The following is a 27428-nucleotide window of genomic DNA, read 5'->3' on the forward strand; positions in this document are numbered from 1 at the left end:
GTTTTGGGTGAGAGGGATGAGGGTTGTGTTGTGACTGATTCGTGTATGTAGTATATTGACGTTATTTTTTTATGCGTGGACCCCAGGAGGAATAGTTGCTGCTGGGGTAGCAGTGGGGATCCGTAATAAAGAGCATCGTAATAGAGAGCAAATATTTTATATGCCGGGGCGCTCAGGAGCACGTACTCACGCGTTCAGATGAGGTGAAAAACCAGTTTTAAGGAGAGCAACTGCACCCTATGGATGGGAAATAATTTTTTAATATAATGGGACACAAAAAATGGGAGCAAACCATTATATTGCAATTAGAAAAATGAGCTCAGTTTATTGCCAACTCTGCGCAGGTTTGTAAATCAAAATCACTCATGAAATAAGTGATTGAGACGAATAATCCGCCTCTTCTTTCTTTCCCCATTCATCTTAATATCTGAAGGGGCATGATTAATAAAACTGACGACCGAGTATTTCTATGCGACTCTTTAAAAGCAAATTATGATCCCTCCTCATTTGGCACTGGATTCAAAGTTGTTAGCTATATATTGAGAGTTAAAAATAAAAACAGCAACAAACTAAATGCGTGGCTGTCTGTCTGCCATTAGCCCGTTTTTCCAATAGACCTCCGATATTTTACCGTTAATTTTACACCTTTAAAAGCATTTTCTAAGCAATTTGAACTTCTACACATGCTTAACAAACAGATAAATGAATGCCGTTGCCTATACATTTCAGCAAGTTCGGCAATGTTGAAAACTGCGTCTGAAGTTCAATGGTGGACATTTAAAAAAGATAACGTTACTTACTAAATCTTTTCTTTGTAACCGCCGTTGGCATCCCCTTCTCTGAACCACTGACTTTGCGCTTACTCCTGTCTTTATAGCAAGCCCGTGAGTCCCCTTCAGTCATTCACAGCCAAAACGGAAGAGGCCCAAAGAATAAAAGGAGGGGGGGGGAGATAGCGGTCCCCTGCCAGTCAAGTACCCCTCATTGCAATGCTCAATGTGGGCTGAGCCGTTATTTTTATTTAATTATTTATTTAGCCTATTGTAGTGATGGGCGGACCGATTCTTTTCACAGTATCGGTTCCTTTGGGTTGATACGTGTAAATGTATCGAACATTTCGAGTTTTGATACTTTTCTTTAGTTTCTCCGTGACACTCGGTTATGGTACAGGCACATTGACAGCTAAGTTAGTGCTGCCTGCCCCACAAAACTTCTCTTCAGTGCATTACCAGTCATCATATAGGCTATAAGTGTGCATTAATTAAAATAAAATATTAATTTAAATGCATTGATTCACTTCACCCATTTGTATGTAGGTAGGCTATGTAAGCTCAGTACGATGTTACAGAAATGTGATGTGACACTGACCAACGATCTGTCGGTCTTTTTGAGGGGCAGGTTGCAGACCTCCTAGTTCGAGAGAGCAGCAGTTCGTTCAGTCTCGTTCAGTTTAACCTGCCGTCTGTCTCGACTCGAGTCCGATTAAATCGCTTCTCGTTCACTCATACGTCCTAAAAATTTCTAGCTGGGAAGTGACTGCAAAATCCTGAAATGACTGCTGATTTACAAGAAAACTGATACAGTTTGCAGTAACAAACTCCTTCAGAAAATTAAAATATTGCTTATAACACAGTGATGCATTTGACCACCTTCAGTAAACTGCTGAAACACTGAACAACTCAGTGTAACAGCAGTTTGCAAATTGTTGGTTTAAAGATGCCAAAGTTTCTACTTTCATCCTGATATTTTATCAAGATATAGCCCTCATTCATTACTTAATTAAATAATTCATAAATGATCAATTTTTTGTAGTAATGTCAACTTTACTGTGCTATTGTGCAGTAAAAACAGAAAAGCTGTTATGCGTATGTGCATGCAGAGTAGAAAATAACTTGTTTATTTAAAAGGACAGGTTCACAAATGTTCAAAACTGTCTTAAAACAACAATCAGGAGCCCAAATGAACACTGAAACAGTTTTTTCTGGCTATAATCATTCCTCTTGTTCATACTGTTAAAAGATCTCTTCATAATGCACTCCTTCTGTGCAAAAATGTATTTTAAAAGTTTATCTGAAGCTAATATGAAGCTTCAGTTGTCCAAATGTCAAATCAAGTAGATATCTTTACAGTCTTTTTAGTGCCAGTCCTACTCTTTGTTACCATTCTTCCACCACAGCTCAACAGGGAAACACTGTCCGAGGAAACACAAAGAGGGAATTTGATGCTAAAAGACTGTAAAATATGGCAGATATCCACTTGATATGACTAACTCAGACTGCTGAAGCCTCATATAAGCTTCAGAGAAATTTTAAATGTATTTTTGCACAAAATGACTGTGTGGACACACTGTGGATTTTGGACCCCATCACTTACACTGAAAGCACATTTGAAGGGGATCTTTTAGCAGCCAGTATGAACTCGAAGAATGATTACAGTGAGGAGAAACTCTTCTAGTGAAAAATTGTAAAGCCTCTATCCTTTAAGGGAAGCATCAATATGTTCCGCAGTTTCAAGAAATGAACTAATTTATTCAATGTTCAGTTCAGTCGAGTTGTGTTGAGTTATGTTCTTATATGAAAGCAGTACACTATAAAGATTAGAAGATAGTGTACTATATGCTGTATATAGAATAGACTGGTTCAACCAAGATCTTTTCTCAATCAATGCACCATATATACAGTAGCCTCAAATGTCATGCACAAGAGTTTGCACAGTCCCAGGCTAAATCAGTAAACTGCATTGTAAAAATGCTCAGTTTTCAAGAGCAGTAATGTAAATAATTGCACAGTCTGAGTCATTTCATTTCCTTTGACACTTTTACACATAGCGGTCACTACAGTGGACAGCTATTCAAAAGCCATTTTCTTAGATATGCATGGGTTTTGATGGTATAGTTGCACATCAGCCACCATAGTGGACTCTAATGTGGCATCCCATACACTGCCATCCATTGGCCAACCTTTGTAAGTGCAACACAAATTTCTCAAAACCAAGATGGCCGCCGGCCGGCCGGAAACACTCAGCAGCTCAGGAATATCTTGCCAATCCTTCTATGGTAGTAGACCTTTGCAGGTAAATAAAATTTTTGTAATATCAAGTAACAACTAAGGAGTAATACAATTGTTAAAATGTATTAAAAAGTATTGATTTTGTATTGGGAGAAAATGACGATTACTCATCTGTCCACTAAGTTGGACATCATGCATCGCTGGCTATATTTCAACTACAATTATACTATTACTGTGACTTTGTTGTTCTTGCAAATACTTCATCTGCAGTAACTTTTTTGTCTGTAAATCAATTGATTTATGTTATTAGAATGTAACTTGCAGTTTTAGGGGGCTAAGGATAATGAGGGAGCTGAGGATGCTGGGGATGCTGGGGGGGCTGAGAGGGTTGAGGATCCTGAGGATGCTGAGGAGGATAAGGATGCTGAGGGAGCGATGGATGCTGAGGGAATGCCAGGCACCTCAACAGAATGTCTGGATTAGAAAAGAAGGATCTTCTGCATTTCAAGTCATCTGTAGATCATGTGCTAATAAATGCAGTAAGACAGAGGGAAGAGGCTGAGGAGTCAGGAACAAAACATTGTATTGAACAGTATTAGAATATGTTAAAATATGTTAAAATATGTTTAACAGCTTTGAAGATATATATTATTTTATAGTTTTCAAATAATATACAATTTTATTAATTGGTTTGTTAAATACATTTTCCTAAAGTTGAAACTCAACGCATGCTGTCCACCTGAGTGGACATGTGAAAAACTCCTTGAAAAATGCATGTTTAAAGAAATGAAGTTCAAATATTTTTTTCATGCCTAAAGGAGAATAAAAACGCAAAAAAACCTGACTGAGGTTGTCATAATTCATGCATGACAGGGTTAAAGTGCAACTGCGTGTTTTATCCTATAACACCAGAGGGTCAAAGTCTGCACAGTGGAACTCAAACATCTAAGTGAAGGAACGAGAAGAAATATTTAAAGCGGATGGGGACTTAAATATAACTTAATGGTGTCTCAAAATCACACACTCAAGTGCGCAAAAGTGTATTTCAGTATATTTGTAATTGCACTATTTATATATGATCAATAGGTTAAGAACATTGTTAGTATGTTCAGCACACTTTAAACTTTTTTGGGGGTGGGGGGTATTGGTAAATATTAAATGAGAATTTAATTTAAGTATATGGTAACTTTTAAAATGACTTTCTGTACCATAAAATTGAGGTTGACTATATTCCTACATGATAACCTCATGTGGTTATGAGTCATATTTTGGTCTTAATTTTCTGATTAATTTGTCTAACTCAATATTGTCAGGTTCATGATATAGATGAACCCTCCACCCACCCAACTTCTTTTTCAGAAATTGATCTTTTTCAATAATGCAAGTGGAAATCTTTGACATACAATAGTTTTTTGTTTCCTAAATAATTTTATTTATATGGGATACAGAGTATACTTACATACAGTCCGTTACTGTATGCTTTACATAGTTTTTCTTCCATTTTCAAAATTTGCCTGTGGGATTACCTCCCACACAATAAGAACAAAGAAAAGTGGAAATTGTAATAGAATGTTTTTTTGCATAAAAAAACCCCCAAAAAACATAAAAAAGCAAGGGCACAGGTCAAAGAACAAAAGCACCATGGCAACAACCATCATCACCATTGTCATAATTGTTTCATTTGAAAGCAACAAAAAACAAAACACATTTTCTGCTGTCAATCACCAAACAACAGTTATGTCACCACTTAAACCCCTTGAAACATCAAACATAATGTGCTCTCTTCTACCCGTTTCAAAAATACCATTCAAGTACCATTTGAAGGCAGCATGTATCTCTCAACCCCCTTTCACCTGCAAAATAGCTAAAATTCATCAGTGTCTAGAGAACTTTCCAAAGAGGGGATTGACCTGTGTGTACATATATATATATATATATATATATATATATATATACACACATACATATGATCCATGATAGATTTGTGTGTAATGTAATGTGTGATCTGCCTGTTAAATTTGTTTCTAAACATGCTGCTCATGCTCCATTAGGAAGGCTTTGAAATTGCAATAATTCTCTTGACAGCATATATGGGTCTGGTGAAGCCCAGATAGGGTTAAGCAAGTCTGAACTCTCTTTGGCCACATTTCACTTCCAGTGAGTTAAATTCTTCCAGCCTTGGCCTTCTACCAGAACAACTTAATGCAATGAATCCTGAAGAATCAAGGTGAGATTGCCAGTATTAGTAGGTCACTTCATAACATACCTGACATTATCAATAAACACATCATTCACCTGAATGACTAATCCTTTAAGTAAACAGTATGCACGCTTAGTGACATTGCATTCAGGATTATGCAAAATAAAGCAGAGTTTTGGAAACATTAAGTCTTACATCCAAACAAAGGTTGCAAATTATAGTCACTGTTAAAAGTTCCTCAAATTTCATAAAACTATATCAGCACATTCCCTTTGTCACTATCTATAGGATGGTGAAATAACAAAATACTAAAGTAGTGACTATAATGAGCCACTGAAGTGCTTAGCCCGTTAGCAGGAAAAAGTGGATGAAAATTTCAACAACAAAAAGAGAGCATAACTTTTATTTATTTTGAAAAAGACAGAAGTCATGTGACAAAAAAGATGATGAAGAATCAATACATCTGTACATCAACTGTGCAAAGATTAACCACCTCTTATAATCATCCACTACATTAAAAGACAGTGTTTAAATTCATTTTCAGTTTTTGTTGACATTGTCAGAAAGGTGATAATTCTACTTATTTACATGAGGTTGTAGTGGGTGGTGGTGGTGTGCTGGAGTGCATTATACTGAAAAGAGTTCTTAATATTTTGTCCACCACCTCAAGGTGGACAGAATATGTATAGACTTTGTAGAAGTATTATGGCAGAGCTGTTGTATAGGATTGCATTAGATTGCACAGGTGTTCCTAATAAAGTGCTTGGTGAGTGTATGTTGGGCTGTGAAAGCTAGTCTTGGTAGGTACAGTTAGGGACTCAGACAGCAGACATGAAACCACAGCAAAAGCATTCGAGGTGAGTGACACTACATCCACAGCTGTCTTCCAAGTGTCTCACAAACTCTCTACTCTGGTCCTATGGAAGCTCTGTAATTAAAGAAAATGTTTTATTAAGTTTAAAACAGGTGTCTTAAATAAATTAAGTAAATTCAGTGTGAATTTGTTAACGTTAAACTTTTACTACACATCCCTCCATGCCCCTGAGTGCTGGTACATCTTGCCAGCCTGTGACAGGTGAAAAAAGTAAAGGAAGCCAGTGTGGTGGTGCGAATGAGTAGACCTGAAAAACATTGAGGCAAAATTCCCTGAAAAAGTCCCAACATATTGTCTGTCTACTCGAGTAGAGCCACATATGTAATGCCAAGTTGTGCACCAGCAAAGGTTTAATAAGGGAACTGTAATATGACTGCTAAAACCATTCAGGAAAGACTATTTTCACCATTACACATATTTGTTAGTTGTGTTGTAATTTATCTGTACTTCAGCACATTGGCTTTGAAATGAAACCATGACTACGAGGTTTATCTTTCCTCTTTACTTTGATGGTGTTTACATCCACAGATGAACAGTGCAGTTGCTACTTAAAACCAAGTCAACACTTTCATTCATTCAAAACAACTTAAATGTGTCACTGTCTGAATGATGGACTTTACTCTGATCTCTACTTACCAACTGCTAGTTTCCTCTGGCTGTTTCCAGGTTATCATGGTGCAGTCACTGGATGAGTTTATGCATCAGCATACCAAAGGAGGTCCCACACCTGTCAAACAGGACACATGACATTGATTTCATTACATTGTAGTCTGGATGCACAAACACATTGCTGGAAATGTAAACATTTGTGATCTTAATAAATCAAAAATGCATGTCTCAAAACACCCCTAATCCCAACATATATGATTGAAGAGGGTCCAGTTAATTCACTTCTCCCATATATTTCGACATTTCACACAGTAAATAATCCCAAATGATGTGCAAAAGCTGATAATAATAAAGGAGTAACGTCAACACACAACAGCAGTTTGTTAGCTACAACGGGTAGTTAGTTTACCTACAGATCAATTAGCATTGCTGGCGTTGGTTATCCTCTGAAGCTAACAGTTAGCTACGGTGGTGGGCAGGTAAGTAATTTAAATTGTGTTTGGTTGGAGAGGTTAACTCAATAAAGTCATGCACACAACAAGACAAGCAAACCACAAAAATGAAGGTGGATTCACCTGTACGTCACGTCGATATCTGCAGCGGCTCAGTGCATCTCCATAACACACGCTGCGTTTACTTTGAAAATCCCTGGGATGGTTCCGCCGCCTAACATAGTTTTATCTCCAAGATGTGTAAAAGAAGTTATGAATTATGCTCATTGTTTCGTCTATTTGTTTATTTGTTTATTGTAGCCTCTTCTTAAATTGAGCTGCGGCCAACACGCTTCAAAACGCTTAACTTTTACTTTGAAAGCGAGCTGTCTCTGTTTCCGGCTCTCGACTTCTTGTGTCAATTTTCTTTGTACAAGTTGGATAAAGGAACAAGCGGACACTTAAGCGCGCCAAACTGTATTGCACCTCTTAAGACAATGAAATCTGGCAATACTCCCAAAAATTGGGATTTTCATTATACAACGTGAACAACTGCAAATGAATTATACTTCATGCACGGGCCGGTTTGACAGTTGTTTTTTTTCTGTTTATTTGTTTATTGGGGTTTGACAGTCTTACCAAAGGCACACATTGAATACAAACGTACATGAGTGTTGTAACACTTTTTGCTTCATGTTATACATCTCAAAACTCTGATAAAAGCTACTTACATTGTTGCAGTAAACAGAAAAACAATTGTTCTTCTACTACTTCTGCTTCAAAATGCATGTATGTAGTGTTATGTACCGGCTATATTGTTTCATTGTTTCTTAAACTCATATTCAACACTGAAAATCATTACTGATCATATTGCTCATTGTGTCACTGTTCATTTTTTACTATATTTTATATATTTCTATTTTATCTGATCTATTTGCTAGATGCCTTTTCTATTCTATCGTTAGATTCATCTTAATTATATTTTATTTATCTAATTGTTAGAGTCGTTCTTGGGATAGGCACCTAAGAATTTCACCATATGTTATACTGTGTAGGATTGTGCAGGTGACAATACAATTTTACTTACTCAGAGGCACTACCTGGTGGCGGAAGCCGTGCAGCACATTCACAAACATCAATACTGCATGAAGTACTAACTGTTATGAACGCTGCAGCCTAGAAATCATATTACACCAGTACATTTGGAATACAGTACAAACATTGCCTGCATATAAAGAAATAAGGATGCAGTTGCAAATTGACGTGTTAGCTGAATTAAATGAAATTATACAAGACAGACTATACCATATAGACAAGCTGAATGTGCTTTGTATATTAAGTAAAACCAGCTCCAGTAGAAAAAAAAAATCAGAGATGCAGGTGACTTCTACTTCATCTTTACTCAAACAAAATAACACAATTAACAATTGAAAAAATTAACACAGCAATCAAAAACAAGGTTTGACAACTCCTTCACTCCTGCTTCTCAAAAGAGGCAAAGACTTTCATTTTGGTGTTGTCAACTGCCTCCACACAGAGAATCTCATAATCACTCTATAACTAGAGTGAGAACATGAATGGTTCCATGAGGAGAATATTTTCTTCATCGAGGCCATCATACAAACATAGCTCTTTAAGAGTTGTTATGTGGTCTTCCTCGTCCATCCCAATACACTAAGGAGGGAAATGGTGCCTATAAATGTTTGGCATTTGCACCACCTTGCAGCCTCTAGAGCGTCCCTTAGAAAAACATCTGCTTCCTTGAAGAATAAGGAAAAATAAAGATTAAGAACAGTGTCTCATTGGGTGGGCAAGACAAATTACACCCCCCCTTTAACAATACCACCAAAGGCATGCAAACAAAAGCCACTATTACTAAAGCGGTTGTTAGTGATATCTAAAACTACTCAGCAAGTGGGAACGTGTGTACAAGAATGCACATTACTTTTGCTGATAGCCTATACAGTACCTGATCCTCCAGAAACTGTGCTCTGTTGATTTTTGTGACCGTGCAATAGCAACAACTAAAGTGTGTCACATTTCTACAACTCAAACCGCACTTCATGATTGTAAACTCTGAAATAGAGGAATAACAGTAAGAAACCAAGATGATTGTGAATCCTGAAATAGAGGAATAACAGTAAGAAACCAAGATGATTGTGAATCCTGAAAGAGAGGAATGACAGTAAAATAACAAGCTATAAAATTAAATTAAATACATTGTGCTGTAGTTGAAAAAATAGGGCAAATCAAAAAATGTGAATGTCAAATGTACTCAATAAATAAATAAATAAATATTACCTCTGTGCCTCACTGAAGCATGACCCTTGATGTGGTTGTTGGCCATATATTGTGCAGTCTTGCAGAAGGGGTAGTGATAAAGTTGACTGCTGCTGCATTTTTCTATTTTGGGACTCTCACCTGCCAATAAAACATTAACGCGTCTCTGTAGCCTACATCAAAGAAAATAAGCATAGACATAAAAGGCATGATAATTAGAAAGGCATTAAATAAGCAATGGGCATTTCATTTCATTATTGTATATACTATATTGTATATACTATGTGTAGGCTATGTGTAAGTCTGCATTCACACCAAAGCCGGCAATGCATGAAAAACAGCAGCCCTCCCATTCATTTGAATGGGGTCAGTGCATTTACACAGGGGTTATTTTTTTAAATTATTGTGTGACTATTTCCCATTTAGACATAAAATACATTTTCTCATCAGAAAATTCAAAATATCGTATGTTAGTTAAAATACACATTTTAGTTGTGTCCCCAGGTTTTCACTCAGTCCTGTTACCCTGACACATTCTCCCCTCTAAAAATTTGGGACATTCCACAAGTCACATGATCAATAGGAAGCAGCATCATTTGAGTCTCCTGAAGGCCATGGGAAGACCAAAAGTCAGTTCTCTTACTTTATTTTCTGTATTTTTGATCATATTGTAAGTATGACTGAGAATGTCAATCTCAATCTTCAGTCCTGTTACCTAAATTATTTCTCAGTGTTATTGTGTTAATTTACCAAAGAGCTGCACAGATCAGTTCATTGGATCATGTTCTCCCTGGGATGATGACATGTTGATCAGCCAATCATCTCAGAAGTTGGGCTGCTAGCGGCCGAGATAACTGGCTGTTCTCACCCGGCCAGCAGCTCCTCACATCTCCGAAAACGTCACAGCAAATTTTCAAACAGGCGTTATTTAGATAAACTGATTAGATTAACATAGCAAATACTAAGTAAAGATAGTTGAAGTAGTAGTTGCCGAGAAAAGTTGGTCCTTTCTCCTTTCTGTTAACCTGAATAATAGCTTTCATTGCCCTCATAAATAGAGGGAGGCTTAGCTCATTATGGTCCATAATCCGATCTGTGAGCTCCCTGAATTGGCAGAGCAATGACATATCAATATTGTCCTTGATAGAGAGAGAAGGTGGAAATGTAACAAATGGAAAGAGAAAATGTTAACAAAACACTGCAAAGGAGAAAAAACTAAATTTCTGTCTGTAAGTGAGCACCGGCTTGGAATACATGGTACAAGGTTGCATTTTTCCTCTATACTCATTCAGATTAGTGGCTCCATAACTGCACCAAGATTGCCATCATTGCTATATAACTTTGATTAATGTTAACTTTAAATGTCATGAAGTAAAGCTCTGTTAGGTAATGAGCTTTTAGTGCATTTTACACTCAAAAACTGCTGAAACAGGAGTCAACAATCTAACCAGCTGCAAAAAATTATTGATGACACTCTGGGTTATAATGTCCGTCTGCTCAACATATAACATGAGCTGATTCAGGGTTAAATTTAGGCTCCTTCTGCTGAAATATACAATGCATTGAAAAATATTAAAAAACAAATCATGAAAACCATGACACCGATATACTAGGAAATGTCATGGGGATGGTCTGCCAAGCTGCAGGCTGTGTCAGAAACATTAGATTTTTATTATCTTTTGACACATATTCTTATATATTCATCTTATTTACCCCTGACTGTCAGGAACTGTAGAGAACATTCATCAGAGGCAGTTACCAACAGTCCATACGTACCCTTAGCAGAATCTAATCTGTCTTGATGCTTGATATTTGTGTGTATTTGGAAAAAAAAAAAAAAAAAAAACGTAATCTGCTTACAAAACAGGTTTTTTTTTCATCAGCCTTCTTGTTACTTTGATCAAAAGACACCAGATGTCATAGCTGTCAAATGCCCCCACCCACAACAACACACACAGTAGGACCCAGCACACTCATATAGACATTCCTCTCTCCTGCCAACCACTTAAATGTCATCCACTTCTGATTCAAGGTTTTAATAATGGATTATTTATACTTCTGAATATAACCACTCATTTTATATATTCTTGGACCGATATAATTCAGTTAAGTTCAAAGAGATATCCCAGGTCAAAAGGCTGCTATTTGTTCGACTGAGGTTCCCCTTTATTCAGCTGGAATTTTCCAGTAGTTTCCAACCTTTTTTTTTTTTTATTACTCCCTAATAGGTGATTTAATTGCTCTAAATCAATGATATCTTTCTGAAACACATTTCAGCACTGCCCAGTACCCACATCCTTGAACAATGACAAGCTTTCTGAGAGGACAGAATTAAAATTCAAAGGCAAGGCGGTTCATTTTAGTTCCAGGAACCACTGTGTGAAAAACACTTGACTGATTTTAATCACATTCTCATTTATTTCAGCTTAGAGCTCGACATGACTTTTTAAAAGCCAGTGGTGATTTTCACTGAGTTTTCATAGTGCAACAGCACCATCCAGCAGGTCTCCTTAGGTAATAGCTTTGCTCACTGAACCAAAGCCCTGCCTTCACAGCACTGCTGGAATAGCAAACATTTATTTGCATAATAGGCTTTTACTAAGAGTACTTTATCTCCCTGTCTGTTATACAGTATACTGAGTTTATACTGAGTTAAGATTATTGTTGTCTACATGTGTTTGCACTATTCTGTTAAAAGATTGCCAAACCAGGAGGAATGAGTCATGGGATATGATTGACATTTGGCAAATACAACAAAATCTGTCAGAGTGCCACTGCAGCACTCTTCTCTGTGACAGAAATTAGAGTTTAAGCAGGATTTACATTAAAAGGGTTGCATCTTTGGGTGAGATGACCTTGCTTTGGACATATCATTTAGTGGCTCTAAGTAATGAATAATATAATATTATAATAAAACAAGTGTGTTATTATATAAAATAATATATATAATATGCATGAAATGTAACTTAATCTTAACTCACAGTCTGTTTTTTTTTGTCAAACTACTATCTTCAGGGTCAAGAATGAACTTTTTATGCTCAATAATATACTGTACATGTAACCAAGCCAAATTCCCACTCAAACATTTGATGCTACCATCCAATGAAGTGAGATATTTGTCTATTTGTTCTTACTCTAGACAAATCTAACACACCTGTGCATTTCCTAATTGATGTACATTTCCATTTAAAGGTAAGACCTGGAAGTCTTTAATTCATGCTTAAGCTGCATTTACACAAAACCAGCAATGTCTACTTAGTGCCCTTTACTCCATGACATCAGTAGTTCCCTCCCTCACATGGCTGTAATGAAGCCATTTATATTAGTGACAAATGTGATCATTCTTCTCTCTTTATTCCTGTCTCTTTTATCAACTCCACTTGCAGCTGGTGCTCAGTGTGTGTGTGTGTGACCATCATTAAAAATGTATACCATCTCTCCAAACAAACAAGCCACTCATGCTCATTGGATATCAGTCATTAAAATTTAGCGAAGAGGGCAAAGCGTATCAGGTTCCTCATTCAGGCTGTGGATGAATTTTTCAAAGTCCTATTACCTCTACAGGCACCACTGCTGATGTCTCAAGGCTGCACACTTTGACACTGCCATTGCCTGTCTCTGCTGTTACTGTAGCTGAGGCGTGACAAAAGCCGAATTAACAATAACAACATGAGTCTCACGGAGGCTTTACTGATTCATTTACTACTGCTTGTTGATGAGGCTGATTCTAAAAAAGGTGAGTTGCTATTTGTTATCTTGAAGGAGAAAAGCTTAAATTTGATGGGAGCTTTTTATCTTGCAGGTAATGTGTACATTGAAAGTTGGGCCTCAATTGTTCAGTTTCAATCCTGTAATACACTGTCAGAGGTTGTATCTGGTTGCACCAAAATAGTAAAATAAATAAGTTAGCAAGGAAAGATCCATATACTTTACTCAGTATCTTCTTTCTTTGAGCTGTGATGAAACATTTAATTGTTTTTTGTTTTTTGTTTTTTGTAATGATAAGGAGTCAAATGTGGAGGAATCCTCTCTGCTTCATCTGGCAATATCTCCAGTCCAAACTTCCCAGGCCTGTATCCCTACAACATTGACTGTTCCTGGCTAATTGTGGTGGCAGAGGGCTCATCTGTCCTCCTCACCTTTTACCACTTTGAGCTGGAGTACCATGCCAAATGTGCTTACGACTACATCAAGATCTACAATGGCATATCTGAGGATGAGGGGAACCTCCTTGGCACGTTTTGTGGTAACATCTCCCCACCTCAGTTCACTTCGTCTTGGAATGTCATGTCCATTATCTTCCATTCAGATCGCCACGTAGTGAACAGGGGATTCAGTGTTGGCTACAGAAAAGGTAACTCATCATAGTTTATACAATGTGCAAGAGATCCGGTGCAATGGAGCAGGTTCTTTCTGGCCATGTGTCAACACAATAACAACTAGTTTTCAGTGAAGATGTTTATAAAAAATCCCATTTTTGACCTTAACCTCACAGGAGAGTCCACATCTCAGCACGCAATGCAAAGTGTAGGACAGTGTGAGCTTCAGTGAAAGTTAATGAAAACATGTTACTCAACTCTGCCCCAGTACACCATGCTTTACACACCTTATTAGCTATCTTGCCTTCATGAGGGTGTACTCTTGTGTTTTAGTTCTGATGAGTGTGCAGATATATACAAAATGCTGTCTGTGGTCTGACCAAAAAGATAACTATGTAAAAAGCAAACTGAGGAACCAGTGTACTTCCATTGTTTCAGGGTAACCCTTGCTCTTTTCAAGTTTGCCTCATAGTATCTCAGTCTTCAGTACTGCCCCCATTACAACACCCTCTAGAGGCTGTTGTGCTCATTAACTGTTAACTGCAGTGTTACTCCTTTCCAAAAAATAAAAATGTAAGGTGCATCTAAAATTTCTTTCTGTCCTCTCTAGATATGTGTGGTGGAGTCCTCACTGGCCTCTCAGGTGTTATCTCCAGTCCAGGCTACCCTCAGGAGTACAGCAATAATGCCGACTGCTCTTGGGCCATCCACGTGTCCAACACCAGTGTGGTCACCCTGGTCTTCTTGGACTTCCAGCTGGAAAACAATGAGGGATGTAATTTTGACTTTGTCGCTCTGTTTGATGGCCCTACAGTCACCCACCGACACCTGGGCAAATACTGCGGGGCTGATAAACCCCCTAACACAGTCACAACTTCTAACCAGCTTCTCGTAGTCTTCAAGTCTGACTTCAACATTGGGGGACGGGGGTTCAAGGCTTACTACTACTCAGGTAACTGCCTCACACAAATGTGCAATATAACATGGTTTCAGTATTTGAGAATTGAGAAAAAGAACTATGGTCAGTTATCAATCATGTAACATACAATTACTCTGTAACTTCCAGGTTTACATAAAGCAACTTTTAGTCACAAAAATCCTGTTTATTCGCCTATTCAGAGCAAAAAGATTGCTATGAAATCCAAGGACTTGGGCTTTAGCAACAGGGAAAAATGGGATCTATGATTAGGCTGACAGAACTTGTCTTCACTGAGAGACAGGCAATCCGTGGTAGAGGCAAGAAAGAAAAACATTACATCATACCTGAAGTTTGAAACAAGGCACATGAAAGCATGATACAAAAGATCCTGTCATTTGATAACATGAAAATTGAACACTTCTGCAATGCAAAACACCATCTCTGACAGAAACTTGGCAGAGCAGAGCTCATCACTCATCTCACACCATTCCTACCACAAACAATAATGTGAAAGTCCTTGAGTGGTCTAACCAAAGCCCAGACTTGAATCCAATTGAAACTCTGCAGAATAACTTTTAGACAGCTGCTCACAGACTTTCCCCATTTGACCTTGTCAAGCATAAACCATTTGGCAAAACAGTTGGAAACAGCTAGCCTGTCTCTGTCCGAAGGTAACAAAATCCACCTACCAGCACCTGTAATATGGAGGACCACAGGTGTTATGGAAATGGTTATCAAGCTCACTAATTAATATTTCATATCTTGTTTGTTTATTTCATACAAAGTTTCATTGTTTAGAAAAATAAACTATTTCTTGGCTGGGTGCAGTGACTCCAGGCAGTCACTAAAACTGCAAATCAGTTTTTTTTTTTTGTTTTTTTTTTTACCATTTTGGTTTCTGAATGGATTAAACAAACAAGGTACAACATGTTAATTAGTGTTCTTTGGAGGTGCTGGTAATACTTTTGGACAGAGCCAGGCTAGCTATTTCCCATGTTTCCTGTTTTTATTCTTCTTTATGCTGAACTAAAATAGCTGGCTGCTGGATCTGTTTTCATATTTAACAGACACATATGGAAATGGTATCAATCTTCTTGTCTTGGTCTTGGCAAGAAAAGCAAATATTTCTGACAACTTCTAACTTCCTTTAAACTGTAGATGCAGCATCCTAAAATGCCAATATTGAACTAAATACACTGCAGTAAACTAACATCATAAATAAAGTTGATAAACATTTCTGATCAACTGTACTTAAACAGGTGAATGCCAGCAGGTCCTGTCAGCTGTAAGTGGCAACTTTAGCAGCCCGCATTTCCCCAACATCTACCCGAACAACATTAACTGCCACTGGAGCATCACTCTAGCTACTGGATACCGCATCAAACTCTTCTTCCCCGTCATGGACCTGGAGGACCGCAACAGTCTTTCAGATCAGTGTGACTACGATTCTGTTGCAGTTTATGATGGTGACAGCCAGACAGACACCCTGCTAGGACGCTGGTGTGGCAGGGAGGAACCTCCCTCTCTCATCTCCAAGGGCAACAAATTGCTGGTGGTACTAAGCACAGACAGAAATGAAGCTCATAGAGGGTTCACTGCTTCTTATCTTGGAGGTAAACGTTCTCTCTACAGACATTTGATTCATATTGAGAATGAAAAACTTCCTTGTAGTATAATCTACAAGGTTATTAATTCTACTTATTCTCTGGGCGATGTAGATTTAAGTCACGCATTTCCTACTGCTTACAATGTTCCAGTCTAAATCTCAGCTAATATTCTTGGTAAGATTTTAAATGTAAAATGTTCATCTCTAGAAATATCTCTTTCCCTTGTCATCCTTATGTCGCTCTCAAAGTGTGAACTGTTTCTTTTTTTCACCCTGCAATCTAAGTGGTGCCTGTAAACGTTAGCTGCACAAGATCAGAATTCACCATTTTGATACCCCAGAAGTCCTTACCTCAGCTGGACCGTGAGAGCATCTACCTGGGAAACCCAACCTGTACAGCCCAGTTAACGGCCACCTCATATAAGATACTTGCTCAGTTTGTCAACTGTGGTACTGCTAGCCAGGTGACTAACCGCAGTCTCATGTCATACACTCATTTACCATAATAGGCACTGATTAACCATACTTGTTGGTGACTTTGATTTATTGATTATTTGAAATGGTAATTTTTCCGAGTGTAATGCTGTGACTCCTGATCCCTCACAGAAACATCGGAACATCACCATGCTGGTAAACAAACTCTACATCGATTTCTCTGATGGGAAGCAGCAGAATGTGCAAGAATATAAGCTGCAGTGTGATGCCCAGCGGAAAGTAGCATCAGTGTCCATCATCTCAGCAGAGGAGCGTCGTCTCGAGGAGCAGGCCCAACAAACTGACAATGACAGTAATGACAATGGAGGGGAACAGGAAGCTGAGCCTCATGACTTGAGTGATATTGTCTTCATTAGCATTTGTGTTCTGGCTGTCATTCTCATGGTGATAGCTATTGTTTGGCTGGTGCTTCTTTAGTAATATTCTGTATAGACAAATGGTTTTATCCAACAAAGAAAGGACTCCAGTGCTGAAATTGTCACATTTTAAAATCATGTTTTGTATAAAAATGTTCACTAACAGTATAAACCTATCAACAAAAAAAATGCATGATTCCTGTACAAAAGAATAGTATTATTATCATCCTCACCAGCAATAAATTGCATATTCTTAACAATTCATAGTCATAAAAAGGCCACTGATGTGCCACAAAATGTAAAAGCTTTTTTTATCTCCTTCACAGAAAAACAAGAAAATAAAAAAAAATAATAATAAAATAAAAATAAAATGTGCAAGCATCAAAACCTTTGACAGTTTTCAAGTAAAGCAAACTGAAGTTTTTGATATGCAGTCTGAGGCTGTGTTATTCATCAACAGTTATTTCTTGTACTTAGAAACCAGCTGGTTGACTGATAATGTGCTGTCCTTCACTTGAGTTCTGATCTCAGGATTGTGTTTGAAGGCGAAAACCAGCGCTCTGACAGTCCGTCTGTATGAGCTGCTGACTAACCGGGAGCTCTGGTGAAACACTTCTCTCTCAATGTTGTCTATAAGACCAGAATCCTCCTGTAGGTCAGATAAATGAGTAAAAAGAACATACAGTATAAATATAAATCAATAAATCAATATTCAAGCAATTAGCTAGCCAGAAGCCAAAGATACAATAGATACAATATAAAATGTATACTTTTTTTTAAGCAATCAGACACACTGTTAAAAAAACGGTTTCTTATATTTCGTCTACCCCATTAACATACATTAGGGTGGCAAAATATTAGGAACAGTATAACGCACTCCAGTACACCACTACCACCTGCGATGACTGAGTATAATATATAAATATTTATATACACACACACATATATACCAGTGCAGCCAATAAGCTATATTTTCAGGAACATTAGTAGAGAGGCCAGTCTTGCTAATTATTTTTTACTTGTGGAACATATAAATTCATGTAACACTTAAAAGTGCTGCTTGAAGCATGGATCATGTAGGCTGAATTTTAAGAGGTCCATATTGATTCAGTATTGGTATTCAGACAACTGCACACCATCACACACGGTATGTTTTCTGATAAGGATGGCTGCACTAAACTACAAAAAGTTACAATGTAATTCTAACTCTGATGCCACACAAAAATGAAAAAGAAAACATGACATGAGTAGGGTATTATTCAGTCATACAACTGACCATCACATAGTGTAGCTTCATTAATATTCCCAGAATAATCAAGGCACAATAAACAAAGAGTAGTTACTGAGAGGCTCTTTCTCACCTTGACTTCCAGGGCTTCAGCCATTAGTCTTCTAGCGTTGCTCCTTAGTCCTTCAGATTGTTTGTCAGAGCGCACTTCAATAGATGGCTTATTGGAATTCTCCTCTATAAATGTCCTCCAGTCAGTGTACACCTTTGCAGCCATTGAACTCACCTCAGGGTCCAGATGCTTCCGCATTTTGTTGACAGTGTGACCTTAGGGGAGAGAAGTTCTCTTAATGTGTTGAACTAATTTGTGTAATGTGAGGCTAATGACTGGCATGGCATGTATGAGGTAAACACAGGTTCGATAGCTGTTTGCTCTTTTGAGTTATAGGTAACGTTGCTGTAACAATTCAGTGAAAGCCAACTCTGGACTTGTAACTATTTAACTGTAACATAGTATAATATATAGTACAGTTCAACATATGAATAGGTCATTGCGTGGTTTTAAACAGACTGGGTTGTTCAGTAGTCTGTGTTACATCCTGAGCAGATACTTAATAACACGGAAACCTTCTGCACAATGATATATCAGCCTAGCAACAACCAAAGTCTAACATAACGTCATAAAGGTTTCATCAGCCTACCTATTTTTGTTGACTTGAGCACCTCCCTGGATGGGATCTTCTTGCTCAGCTCTGTCAGGGCAGTCATCAGGTTGTCCCTGCTCTGTTCTGGCAGCTCCAGCATGGACTTGTAGCGCATGATGTCCTCAATCACGACCACCCTCTGTAAGAAATACAAGGGCAAGCAATGGTTATGGAAATATGTCATACAGCAGCATTGGCTAAGCCTGGTCACCTCACATGAGGACCTTTTAACTCACCCGTAAGGATTCAATTGTCGTTTGCTTATAAACCTTTTCATTGCTCTTCACCTTTTTTGGTGATTCCCCCTTAGGCAGTCGCACTACAAACTTGTCCATCTCCAAACACAAAGTAGGAAGCTACCTAGCAGACTAGTTGGTTCGTTTTGACTCCCCAGTAATAAAATTGTAAAAGTTTGGTTCAATACTAGGGAATTCGTTATGGATAACCTAAGTTCAGGTTAGTCAGAAGGAGCGTCTCTAACTTAAGACAACCAACCAAGCAGTTAGCAATTAGCTAGATAGCTAAGGTTAACGTTACCAAGCTAACCTGCCTTCCTAACGCTGTCCTCCGTTTAAAATTCAATAAACTGAAGGCACTACTAGCTTAGATGGAGTCATTCGTCCATTTCCTGCGGAAAATAGTTGTCAATATAACCGCAACAGTAAGAGACCCTCTCTTTAGTAAAGCTAGCTGCACTGTTATGCTATGGTAACCATGGATGTACAGTTGCGACCAGTGTTGCATTTATGCGCCCTCGTAAATACAACCTCTGAGTGCGGTGGAGGCACAAATATAGACAGAAAGCCCTATAACAGTGTATAAAACAACAACACAACATCAGCCTAACACGGGACATGGACATACAGTGACAGAAAATAAGAATAAAAAGAAGAAAACAACAGCAAGAGTTGACCAAAATCATGATAGGAAGAAGGGCTCATGTTCTAAAACACATGATTATCTACAGGATTTGAACGTGGTTATACAATGTCAAAGCTATAGACTGTACAGTCAGAGAACTGTGAGAAGAGTGGAAGAAATTACGAGGAGCACTTAAACAAAACATTTAGAAACAGTCTCGCGCGACGCACAGTTCCCACGAGACTAAACCCGATTAAGGAGGAGGAAACGAGCGTGTGGTTGTTTGTTTAGGTTTTCGCAGACAAAATGGGGACTCTTCATTCCTTTGTCTGTATTTTGGGACTGTTCGTCCTGCTCGCGTGCGCTTTAGCATCTTCCGATGTGTTTGACAGCGTTTTGGGAAACACGGCGTCTTGTCACAAGTCATGTGAAATGACATACAGTTTGCATACGTATCCACGGGTGAGTTACTCTTCTTGCTGAGGAAAGTCATTTCTGCTAGCGTTAGCTGAACGTTTGGTAAGAGTTAGCAAAGACAAAGTGGGCCCATGTAGTTCACTCTGTGAGAACGCCTGCTATTTAATTAAAATGTATTTTCGAAGGGAAGCTTTTGGCTTATGTACGTCATGCTTCACAGATGTTGTTGTTTTTTTTCTGAGGCACTCAACTGGTTTGTTTTGCAGGAGGAGGAACTCTATGCCTGTCAGAGAGGCTGCCGTCTGTTTTCTATCTGCCAGTTTGTTCGTGACAGCGATGATCTGAATCAGACCAAATCCGAGTGTGAATCAAGTAAGCTATGCACTGAGACTTTGACCTGTTTGATTCACCCCTGAACAGCGTACAGGCCTCTGTGATATAAGAATAATATTTACTGGCGTATGTTTACGCCTACAAGGAAGTAGACTCCGGTAGTGGCTCTCAGTGCACTCACACAAAATAATGACGCAACAATCTTCAGAAATGTACAGAAGGAATGACTATAAACAGGTGAAACCGTTTCTGTGAAATGTAAACAGGATACAAATAGTGCAAAGAAGTGAAGAGTGCAAGGAGTGTTACTTTATATACATATAGTAGGTGGTTATGTGCATTATATACAGCCTCTTCAAATATACAATAATGAGTGAAATGTATTGCACATTTTGTATTGTAAACTAATTAATGTGTATAATTTGTAGGTAGTGTGGGTATTATAGTGTTAACAGAAGGTATTATATGGCTTGTTATCTGTGTAATCACCGTCAGTAAAGCTGTAAACAATTGTTCATGTATAGTCAGCCCTATGTTTACACACCCAAATCCATAATAAGTGCACTTGCTCGAAACACCTCTTTGTCCTTTTGTCTGTAATCCTTTATAATCCTGTTTTATCGTCTGTTACCTCTCACCACCTCCAAACTTCCGCAGCCTGTCATGAAGCCTACACCCAGTCAGATGAGCAATATGCTTGCAACCTGGGCTGTCAGAATCAGCTTCCATTTGCTGAACAACGGCATGAACAGGTATTCTGCTGAACTGGCCAAAACTAATACAATGAAAAACAATGTAATACAAAAGCTCTGTGATGAATCCTACCTTTTTTATGTAGGTTATAAAGGTAAATCTATTTTAGAGAGGTGATAATTCAACTTTTAGGTTAGCTGTAGTTTATGCTGCTATTGAATTATATTGTTTTATTACCTCAATATAGATATAAATAGAAACACCTCTCAGTAATCATGTTGAATCAAACCTCTCCAAATCTGTTTGAACAAAAATTCAACATTAACACCTCTGTTAAGTTGTATTTTTTCCAGGGCTGTTGTACCAGACTCCAAAGATTGACAAATATGTTATCAAAAAACAGTGTACTTAGTATTTATTTATTTGTTTAGTTGGAGGCCATGATGCCCAGGATTCACCTGCTGTACCCCCTGACTCTGGTCAGAGGGTTTTGGGAAGACGTGATGAGTCAGGCCCACAGCTTCATCACCTCCACATGGACTTTCTACCTCCAGGCTGATGATGGCAAAGTTGTCATTTTCCAGGTAAGGTACTGAAATGGAAGAAAGCAGTTTATCTCTTCTAATATTACGCATGTTAACCGTACAGTAAAATGTAGTGACTGTGCAACTGTAATGGAGTACGAAATTTAAAACTTAGTTCTGTTTTTCTGTTTACCAGACTGAACCTCAAGTCAAGTTTTTCTCCCAGTTTGAACTGGAAAAAGAAGTTAAAGAGGAGCCACAGAAGAATTGTAAGACCTTCACTCTTTTATTTTGTTAAAATCCTCTTAAAGGATAAAGCTGGCAATATTCAATATTTTTTCATATTGTCATCAAATCCCATTTAAACCACAAGCAACAATTAATTTAACCTGAGTATTGCTTGTATTGGCAAAACCTCTGTGCCTCAGACGGGGTACTGAAGTTGGAGAGTACTGTGACAGGACTGATGTCTTTGTTGGTTTTGGTCTTTTCATGTGATTTGTTGACAGTAAGAAAAACATAGAAGTACACCTGACTCATCCCTCAAAATCAATGAGATTTCTTAAATTTCTACATCAAGGCAAACACACTCCATAAGTATTCTAATACAAACATACAGATTAGCAGTGCGTCTATTTCAAGTAACCTTTACTTCTCTTTTTCAAGTCCCCGGGTTGAGCAGCCCAGTTTACAAAGAATACCACCGCACTTTAATCCAGGAGAGAGACAGAGATATGACTGGAGACCGCAGCTATGATGATGACTACAACCTCTTCAGCTGTCTCTCAAGGTTGGTTAACACTCTTTTTTTTAATCTACATCCAGGAATTTGAATTGTTAAACTTGCTTAGTAAATCATAGCATGAAGAACCTTAGTGGAACCACTCAAACTGAAGATGAACATACTTTTCTTCTCAGGAACCCTTGGCTGCCAGGGTGGATTCTAACCACAACTCTGATCCTGTCTGTGTTGGTTCTGATCTGGATCTGTTGTGCCACAGTGGCAACTGCTGTAGACCAGTATGTACCTGCTGAGGTAAGCTATGTGTTTTTCAGTCCCCCTTCAATCAAAAATGGGTTTTTGCAGAATGATGTATGTACAGACAGTCATCTGCTGAAAGTAGGAAGTTTCTCTGTGCTCACCTTAGGTTTGACTGAGACTGAGTTTAAGACGTACCTATGAGCATGATTTGTGACATCACAACTAGTTTTGGAGTATTTTTAAATGTCTCAAAACATGTCTGGATGGGATCTTTAAGTTCCCTAGCATTTTCTTTCTTGATTCATTGCAAGTTGCTCAAAAAAGGCATCAGCCAAACACCTACAATGTACAACAGTCTGTAGAACTGCAGGACATAATGCATATTTGCATTTTCCTCCTTTCCATATCAACAATTCTGCTTTATAATAGAGTGAATGATTGTATTCATATTCAAGGTTGTGACTTTTGACTTGCATCCAACTCTTATTTAATGTCAACCTTCTCTTTCTTCTATTTTTGCTTTCAGAAATTGAGCATCTATGGTGACAGAGACTACATTAAGGAACAGAAACTCACTCCATATCCAGCATCCTCCCTGCTAATCATCACCTCCAAAGGGCCAGAGGAAGAGGCCGGGCCACTCCCTTCCAAAGTGGACCTGGGCCAGTCCGACATCTAGAAGCCAAAGCTGTAGCAGAGAAGGGACGACGTCCTTGATGAATAATGAGTTGATTTTTTTTCCTGTGGCACAAGACCTGCGCTTCTTGTGGTCTAATCAGGAATAAGTACTTGCAGAACATTTTGTATTACTGATATAATGTCTCGTCTCCCTTTTGAAGCTTTTAAAATTGGAGTGATTAAAAGTTGTTGTTTTTTTTCTGTATATTGGTATAATTGAGGCATTATAGCATAGTGATGGCAGTACAAGTCAAATAGGTTTGGGGCTTTTTCTCCAATTTTGATTTGTGCATAAGCTATCTGTTGGTGTGCTTATTTTATTGAATAATGTTTAAAACTAACTATTTGTGACTTGAAGTAATAAAGGTCTCACCCACCTCGACTTTTGGTAAAATGGATTGTGCTAATGCAGATTCTCCCTGTCTGTTCTTGTGTTTCTACTGCAGTGATTTCCAGATAATAATGAATTTTACAATAAAATTCTACGCTCTTAATTTTAATGAATAGTGACAGTGCATAGGTGTTCCTGCTTCACTATTATTTGTTCTCCTCACGGTGGATCAGAAATAAATACAATGGAGTGAAATTGGTGTAACTCTTTTTTTTTTTTAACGTTTGAACTCAAGAATGTAAGTGTAGTAAAATATGAGGAAGTAACCAGTGCAAAAATGTTCATGAGGACTGATGCAAGAAAGAGCCCTTGCCTTAAGTCTTAGTAGCACTTTCACTAATTGTTTTAAAATGACTGTATGTTAGAGTCAAACTACACTATACTATGTTCCAGTGGAAGGTGTATTTGCATCTCCTGCATTACGCTAGTGAGCATAGTGAATGGTTTTAAAATGCTCTGTTGGACAACTCTGTTTACGACTCCAATGATGTAATGTTTTTCACCCAAATGATTCTCCAAGAGTGCAGAGAATTGCACTGGCTTCCTGTGTGATAATCTCTGAAATGGGGTAGTGAATTGTTGTATGTAGATACACAGATGTTCAGTAATGAACCATTACACAACTTGCTTACCACTGTATAGTAAATACAAAGTCTATTTTGGAATCGAAGTCCACAGCTATTTTATTGTATATTATTTTTTGCATAATGTGCTCCTAGTTTCACTCTTATCACATGCCTACCCAGCCATATTCCTACATTGTGTTTTAGTGTGAATATCCTTAGAACACGCTCTTTGTCAGGAAAATATGTGGTCATATCAGTTGACTGCTCTACACTGACATGTCAGCAGCAATTACACAGTACATGTGATTGTGTAATTCTCATCTTTTTCACCCTTATAGCATGTGATTGCTGTGTTGTGCTTCTGCAGACATCCAGCTCTGTGACAATATTCCACACAGTTGTCATATAGTACAAAATACTGAACTTTATTCATAAAAAGATATTTAAAAAAAAACAAAACACTGTAGCAAAGACAATATTCTCAAGTACAGTTCACCAGTGTTAATCATCTTGGAAATCATTCTGGTTCCTTTGAGGCAAAATGTTGCCTGCTAACAGACACGCTCATGCTGCTCTTCAAGGAATGCTACATGAAGACATGCCTCAATAGCTGTTCAACAAGTCAATGTCCTCTGCAGTAAGAGCTGATGAGGACGAACGTTTAGTTGGAGGGCTCTGATGTGAACTGTCACACTTTTCTGACTGGCGCTGCCGTTTTTTGATATTTTGCCAGGGAGTCTTCGCTTGATGATTGGTTGCGGAAAGAATCTGTTTTTCTGGTGTGTGATTGTTTGCTGCAGGTCTGTAGAAATGAAGTCTTTCCCCCTTGGACTCTTCTTCTCTCTCACATACCAAGGGTGCAGCATTCAGTACTTCTCTGACAAACTTCTGCCTGCCAACTAAAGAATAAAAACACTTTGAAGACTATTTAAGGTAATGGGTCATAATATTAAACTTGACTTGTGAAAATATAATGAAAGAATACTTACAAAAGCGAAGCGCTGATATTCTGGATTCTTCAATTTTCTTCTGCTTTGGCATTTGTGTGCCATTTGTTTCCCACTGGTTTAAAACCTGGAAATTAGTGAAACATCGTCTAACAGTGCTACACCTGCAACATTACAGAATAGTACTTAACTTATGTTTACTTTTATCAGTGTCTGAAGATATTTACCTGCTCGGCCCAACCTTCTGTTTTACATCTTGAGTGATCAAATGTGTCCAGTGGTCTCTCAGAATAAATGAGCCCTAACAGGTCCCATGTGGTTGATTTCAATCCTCTGCCAAGCTGGAGGTATGAAGTCGATTTAGACATCAACATTTCAAAAAGTTAAAGCCAAATGTTAACACAACCATGACTGTCCTACCTTCATACTGGTCCCAGATACATCAAGCTTTTCAAGCTTGGGGAGGCAGGTGAGGTATCTGAGAGCCCGCTCTGAGACAGGGTTGTCTGTATTAGAGAGAGAATAATAATGGCCCTTCGAAATGCTTTAAATCTGGGCGTGGTGGTATTTGTGCTACCACAACAATATGGAAGCAAATAATAGCTTTGTAACTAACAGGAAACATCCAGGAACTGGAGACAGTCTAGACCCTTCTTCATCATCCGAACCGGTGCAGTCAATCTTTGCAGGCCGACATCTGACAGACTGTTACCACCAATGAAAAGCTGAATCAAGCTGCTAAAGAAAAAGACAGGAGAGTGTTATAGTTAAGTTTTACTGCCAACAATACTGTATGCCTTTGAGACTCAGAAATCAGGTATTACCTTGCCAATGAGCTGGATGTTAGATGCTGGAACATCTCATGATCATCCCCAAGTCTGCATCCAAACAGGTCCAGACACTTCAAACTATGAAATGTTTTAATTTCATCCATCCTCTCATGCAAAAGTGGAAACCTAAAGAAAGGAAAGAGTCAAGACACAGCTTGGTGGCTGGCAGACGTGGTAGTGGCACTGTAACTTACCTATTTCTTAGACAGAGGGATCCAAGCACCATTTCTCCATATGCATCACTGAATAATTGCAGGGCTTTAGGAGAAATGTCTGGGTTTACAAATATGCGATTCTCTTCTGCTGCTGCAAAAAGTCTGTCTCCTATTTGCTCAGGGAAACCAACCAGAGAGTCCACATGGTGGATGTTGTCAGCTACGAATAAGAGAGTGATGTCAAACAGAGATTTCGTGGTGTATCTCAGACTTCCCTCTGCATTGTAGGTGAATATGAAGTGCTCCTTTCTCAGTACAAACGGGTTTGTCCTTCTGCACGACGACACTGGCTTTGGCTGTGCCAGTACTATGTCACCGACACGACGAAGGTTGCCTCTTTCTCGGACATAAATGGTGCTATTGTCCATACTAAGGTCGCACATTTTTTCCTGTAACAACCAAAAAACTCTAAACACACTCACTTTTAGTCAGCTAGCCAGCAAAACACCTGAAGCACTACAAAAACTCAAGGTAGCTCCATAAGCTAGCTAATGAATAAGGTCGTTGAGTGAGCGACAACCTCTGAATAATAGTCTTAAATAGGACTCTTTCATTGTTTTTTATCTCTTCTAATTTTATCTCGCATATTACTCTAATTTAATTGTTAACTGTTACTCGCGTGAATCTTGACAACTATCGAGTTCCTTGTGGAGGAGGTGAACACTGTAAATTAACCGAATGATTTTTTTTTTCCTAGGACGGCGAAGTCATAACCTTCCCTACTCTGCCTCTGATTGGCTTACCTTGATATTCTTACCCTGATCTTAACCAATCTCACTCCTGATGTCTAAACCCAACCAACCCAACCAACGAAGGCAGCAAGTACTAGCCAATCAGAGGCAGATTAGGGCGGGTCATGACTTCGCCTTCCTAGGAAAAGAAAATTTTGCAAACAGAACCGCGGTCTTAGCTTACTAACGTCAAAATAAAAGTCAACTACTAATAGTTTATCTTTTAAACAT

The 27428-nt window shown here is 38.3% G+C and overlaps 5 protein-coding genes and 1 long non-coding RNA gene across 10 annotated transcripts in view; 2 read left to right on the top strand and 4 right to left on the bottom strand.

Annotated features, from left to right (window-relative positions):
* Window positions 1–7542, bottom strand: part of LOC122993575 (receptor-type tyrosine-protein phosphatase F-like) — a 32229-nt gene extending 24687 nt beyond the window's left edge. Inside the window, exons 1-2 of one of the 4 annotated variants that reach the window (XM_044367870.1) lie at window positions 7267–7540; window positions 6719–6809 (exon numbers count right to left, since the gene is read on the bottom strand). The gene's annotated coding sequence lies outside the window, so the exon portion shown is untranslated. The other 3 variants (XM_044367867.1, XM_044367868.1, XM_044367869.1) reach the window with 3 other exon arrangements.
* Window positions 7543–8153: 611 nt separating this feature from the next.
* On the bottom strand, window positions 8154–9726 carry LOC122993581. Its single transcript, XR_006406407.1, has 3 exons — window positions 9424–9726; window positions 9092–9198; window positions 8154–8882 (listed from the first exon to the last, which is right to left on the bottom strand). It is a non-coding gene; the product is annotated as an uncharacterized LOC122993581 (long non-coding RNA).
* Window positions 9727–12424: 2698 nt separating this feature from the next.
* Window positions 12425–17171, top strand: cdcp2 (CUB domain containing protein 2). The gene is made up of 6 exons (XM_044367864.1): window positions 12425–13138; window positions 13409–13756; window positions 14332–14673; window positions 15900–16253; window positions 16532–16710; window positions 16853–17171. Exons 1-6 carry the CDS (start codon window positions 13072–13074, stop codon window positions 17156–17158), a joined length of 1596 nt encoding a protein of 531 aa, XP_044223799.1. The 5' UTR covers window positions 12425–13071; the 3' UTR covers window positions 17159–17171.
* Window positions 17172–17221: 50 nt separating this feature from the next.
* Window positions 17222–19781, bottom strand: tceanc2 (transcription elongation factor A (SII) N-terminal and central domain containing 2). Its single transcript, XM_044367875.1, has 4 exons — window positions 19266–19781; window positions 19027–19168; window positions 18459–18652; window positions 17222–17746 (listed from the first exon to the last, which is right to left on the bottom strand). Exons 1-4 carry the CDS (start codon window positions 19362–19364, stop codon window positions 17558–17560), a joined length of 624 nt encoding a protein of 207 aa, XP_044223810.1. The 5' UTR covers window positions 19365–19781; the 3' UTR covers window positions 17222–17557.
* Window positions 19782–20124: 343 nt separating this feature from the next.
* Window positions 20125–24103, top strand: tmem59 (transmembrane protein 59). The gene is made up of 8 exons (XM_044367871.1): window positions 20125–20352; window positions 20574–20679; window positions 21298–21392; window positions 21765–21917; window positions 22054–22126; window positions 22524–22647; window positions 22776–22893; window positions 23366–24103. The coding sequence occupies exons 1-8, from the start codon at window positions 20197–20199 to the stop codon at window positions 23516–23518; spliced, it is 978 nt and encodes a 325-aa protein (XP_044223806.1). The 5' UTR covers window positions 20125–20196; the 3' UTR covers window positions 23519–24103.
* Window positions 24104–24878: 775 nt separating this feature from the next.
* Window positions 24879–27164, bottom strand: lrrc42 (leucine rich repeat containing 42). Of its 2 annotated transcripts, none has more exons than XM_044367866.1 (7): window positions 26446–27164; window positions 26246–26377; window positions 26038–26156; window positions 25842–25927; window positions 25649–25762; window positions 25464–25548; window positions 24879–25373 (listed from the first exon to the last, which is right to left on the bottom strand). In XM_044367866.1, the coding sequence occupies exons 1-7, from the start codon at window positions 26847–26849 to the stop codon at window positions 25078–25080; spliced, it is 1236 nt and encodes a 411-aa protein (XP_044223801.1). In that variant the 5' UTR covers window positions 26850–27164; the 3' UTR covers window positions 24879–25077. The 2 variants fall into 2 exon arrangements, with proteins under 2 accessions (XP_044223801.1, XP_044223800.1); XM_044367865.1 differs by having other exon boundaries at window positions 26038–26159; window positions 26446–27163.
* Between the last annotated feature and the right edge of the window lie 264 nt (window positions 27165–27428).

This window comes from Thunnus albacares, chromosome 12 (genome assembly GCF_914725855.1).
Source record: "Thunnus albacares chromosome 12, fThuAlb1.1, whole genome shotgun sequence".
NCBI lineage: Eukaryota > Metazoa > Chordata > Actinopteri > Scombriformes > Scombridae > Thunnus > Thunnus albacares.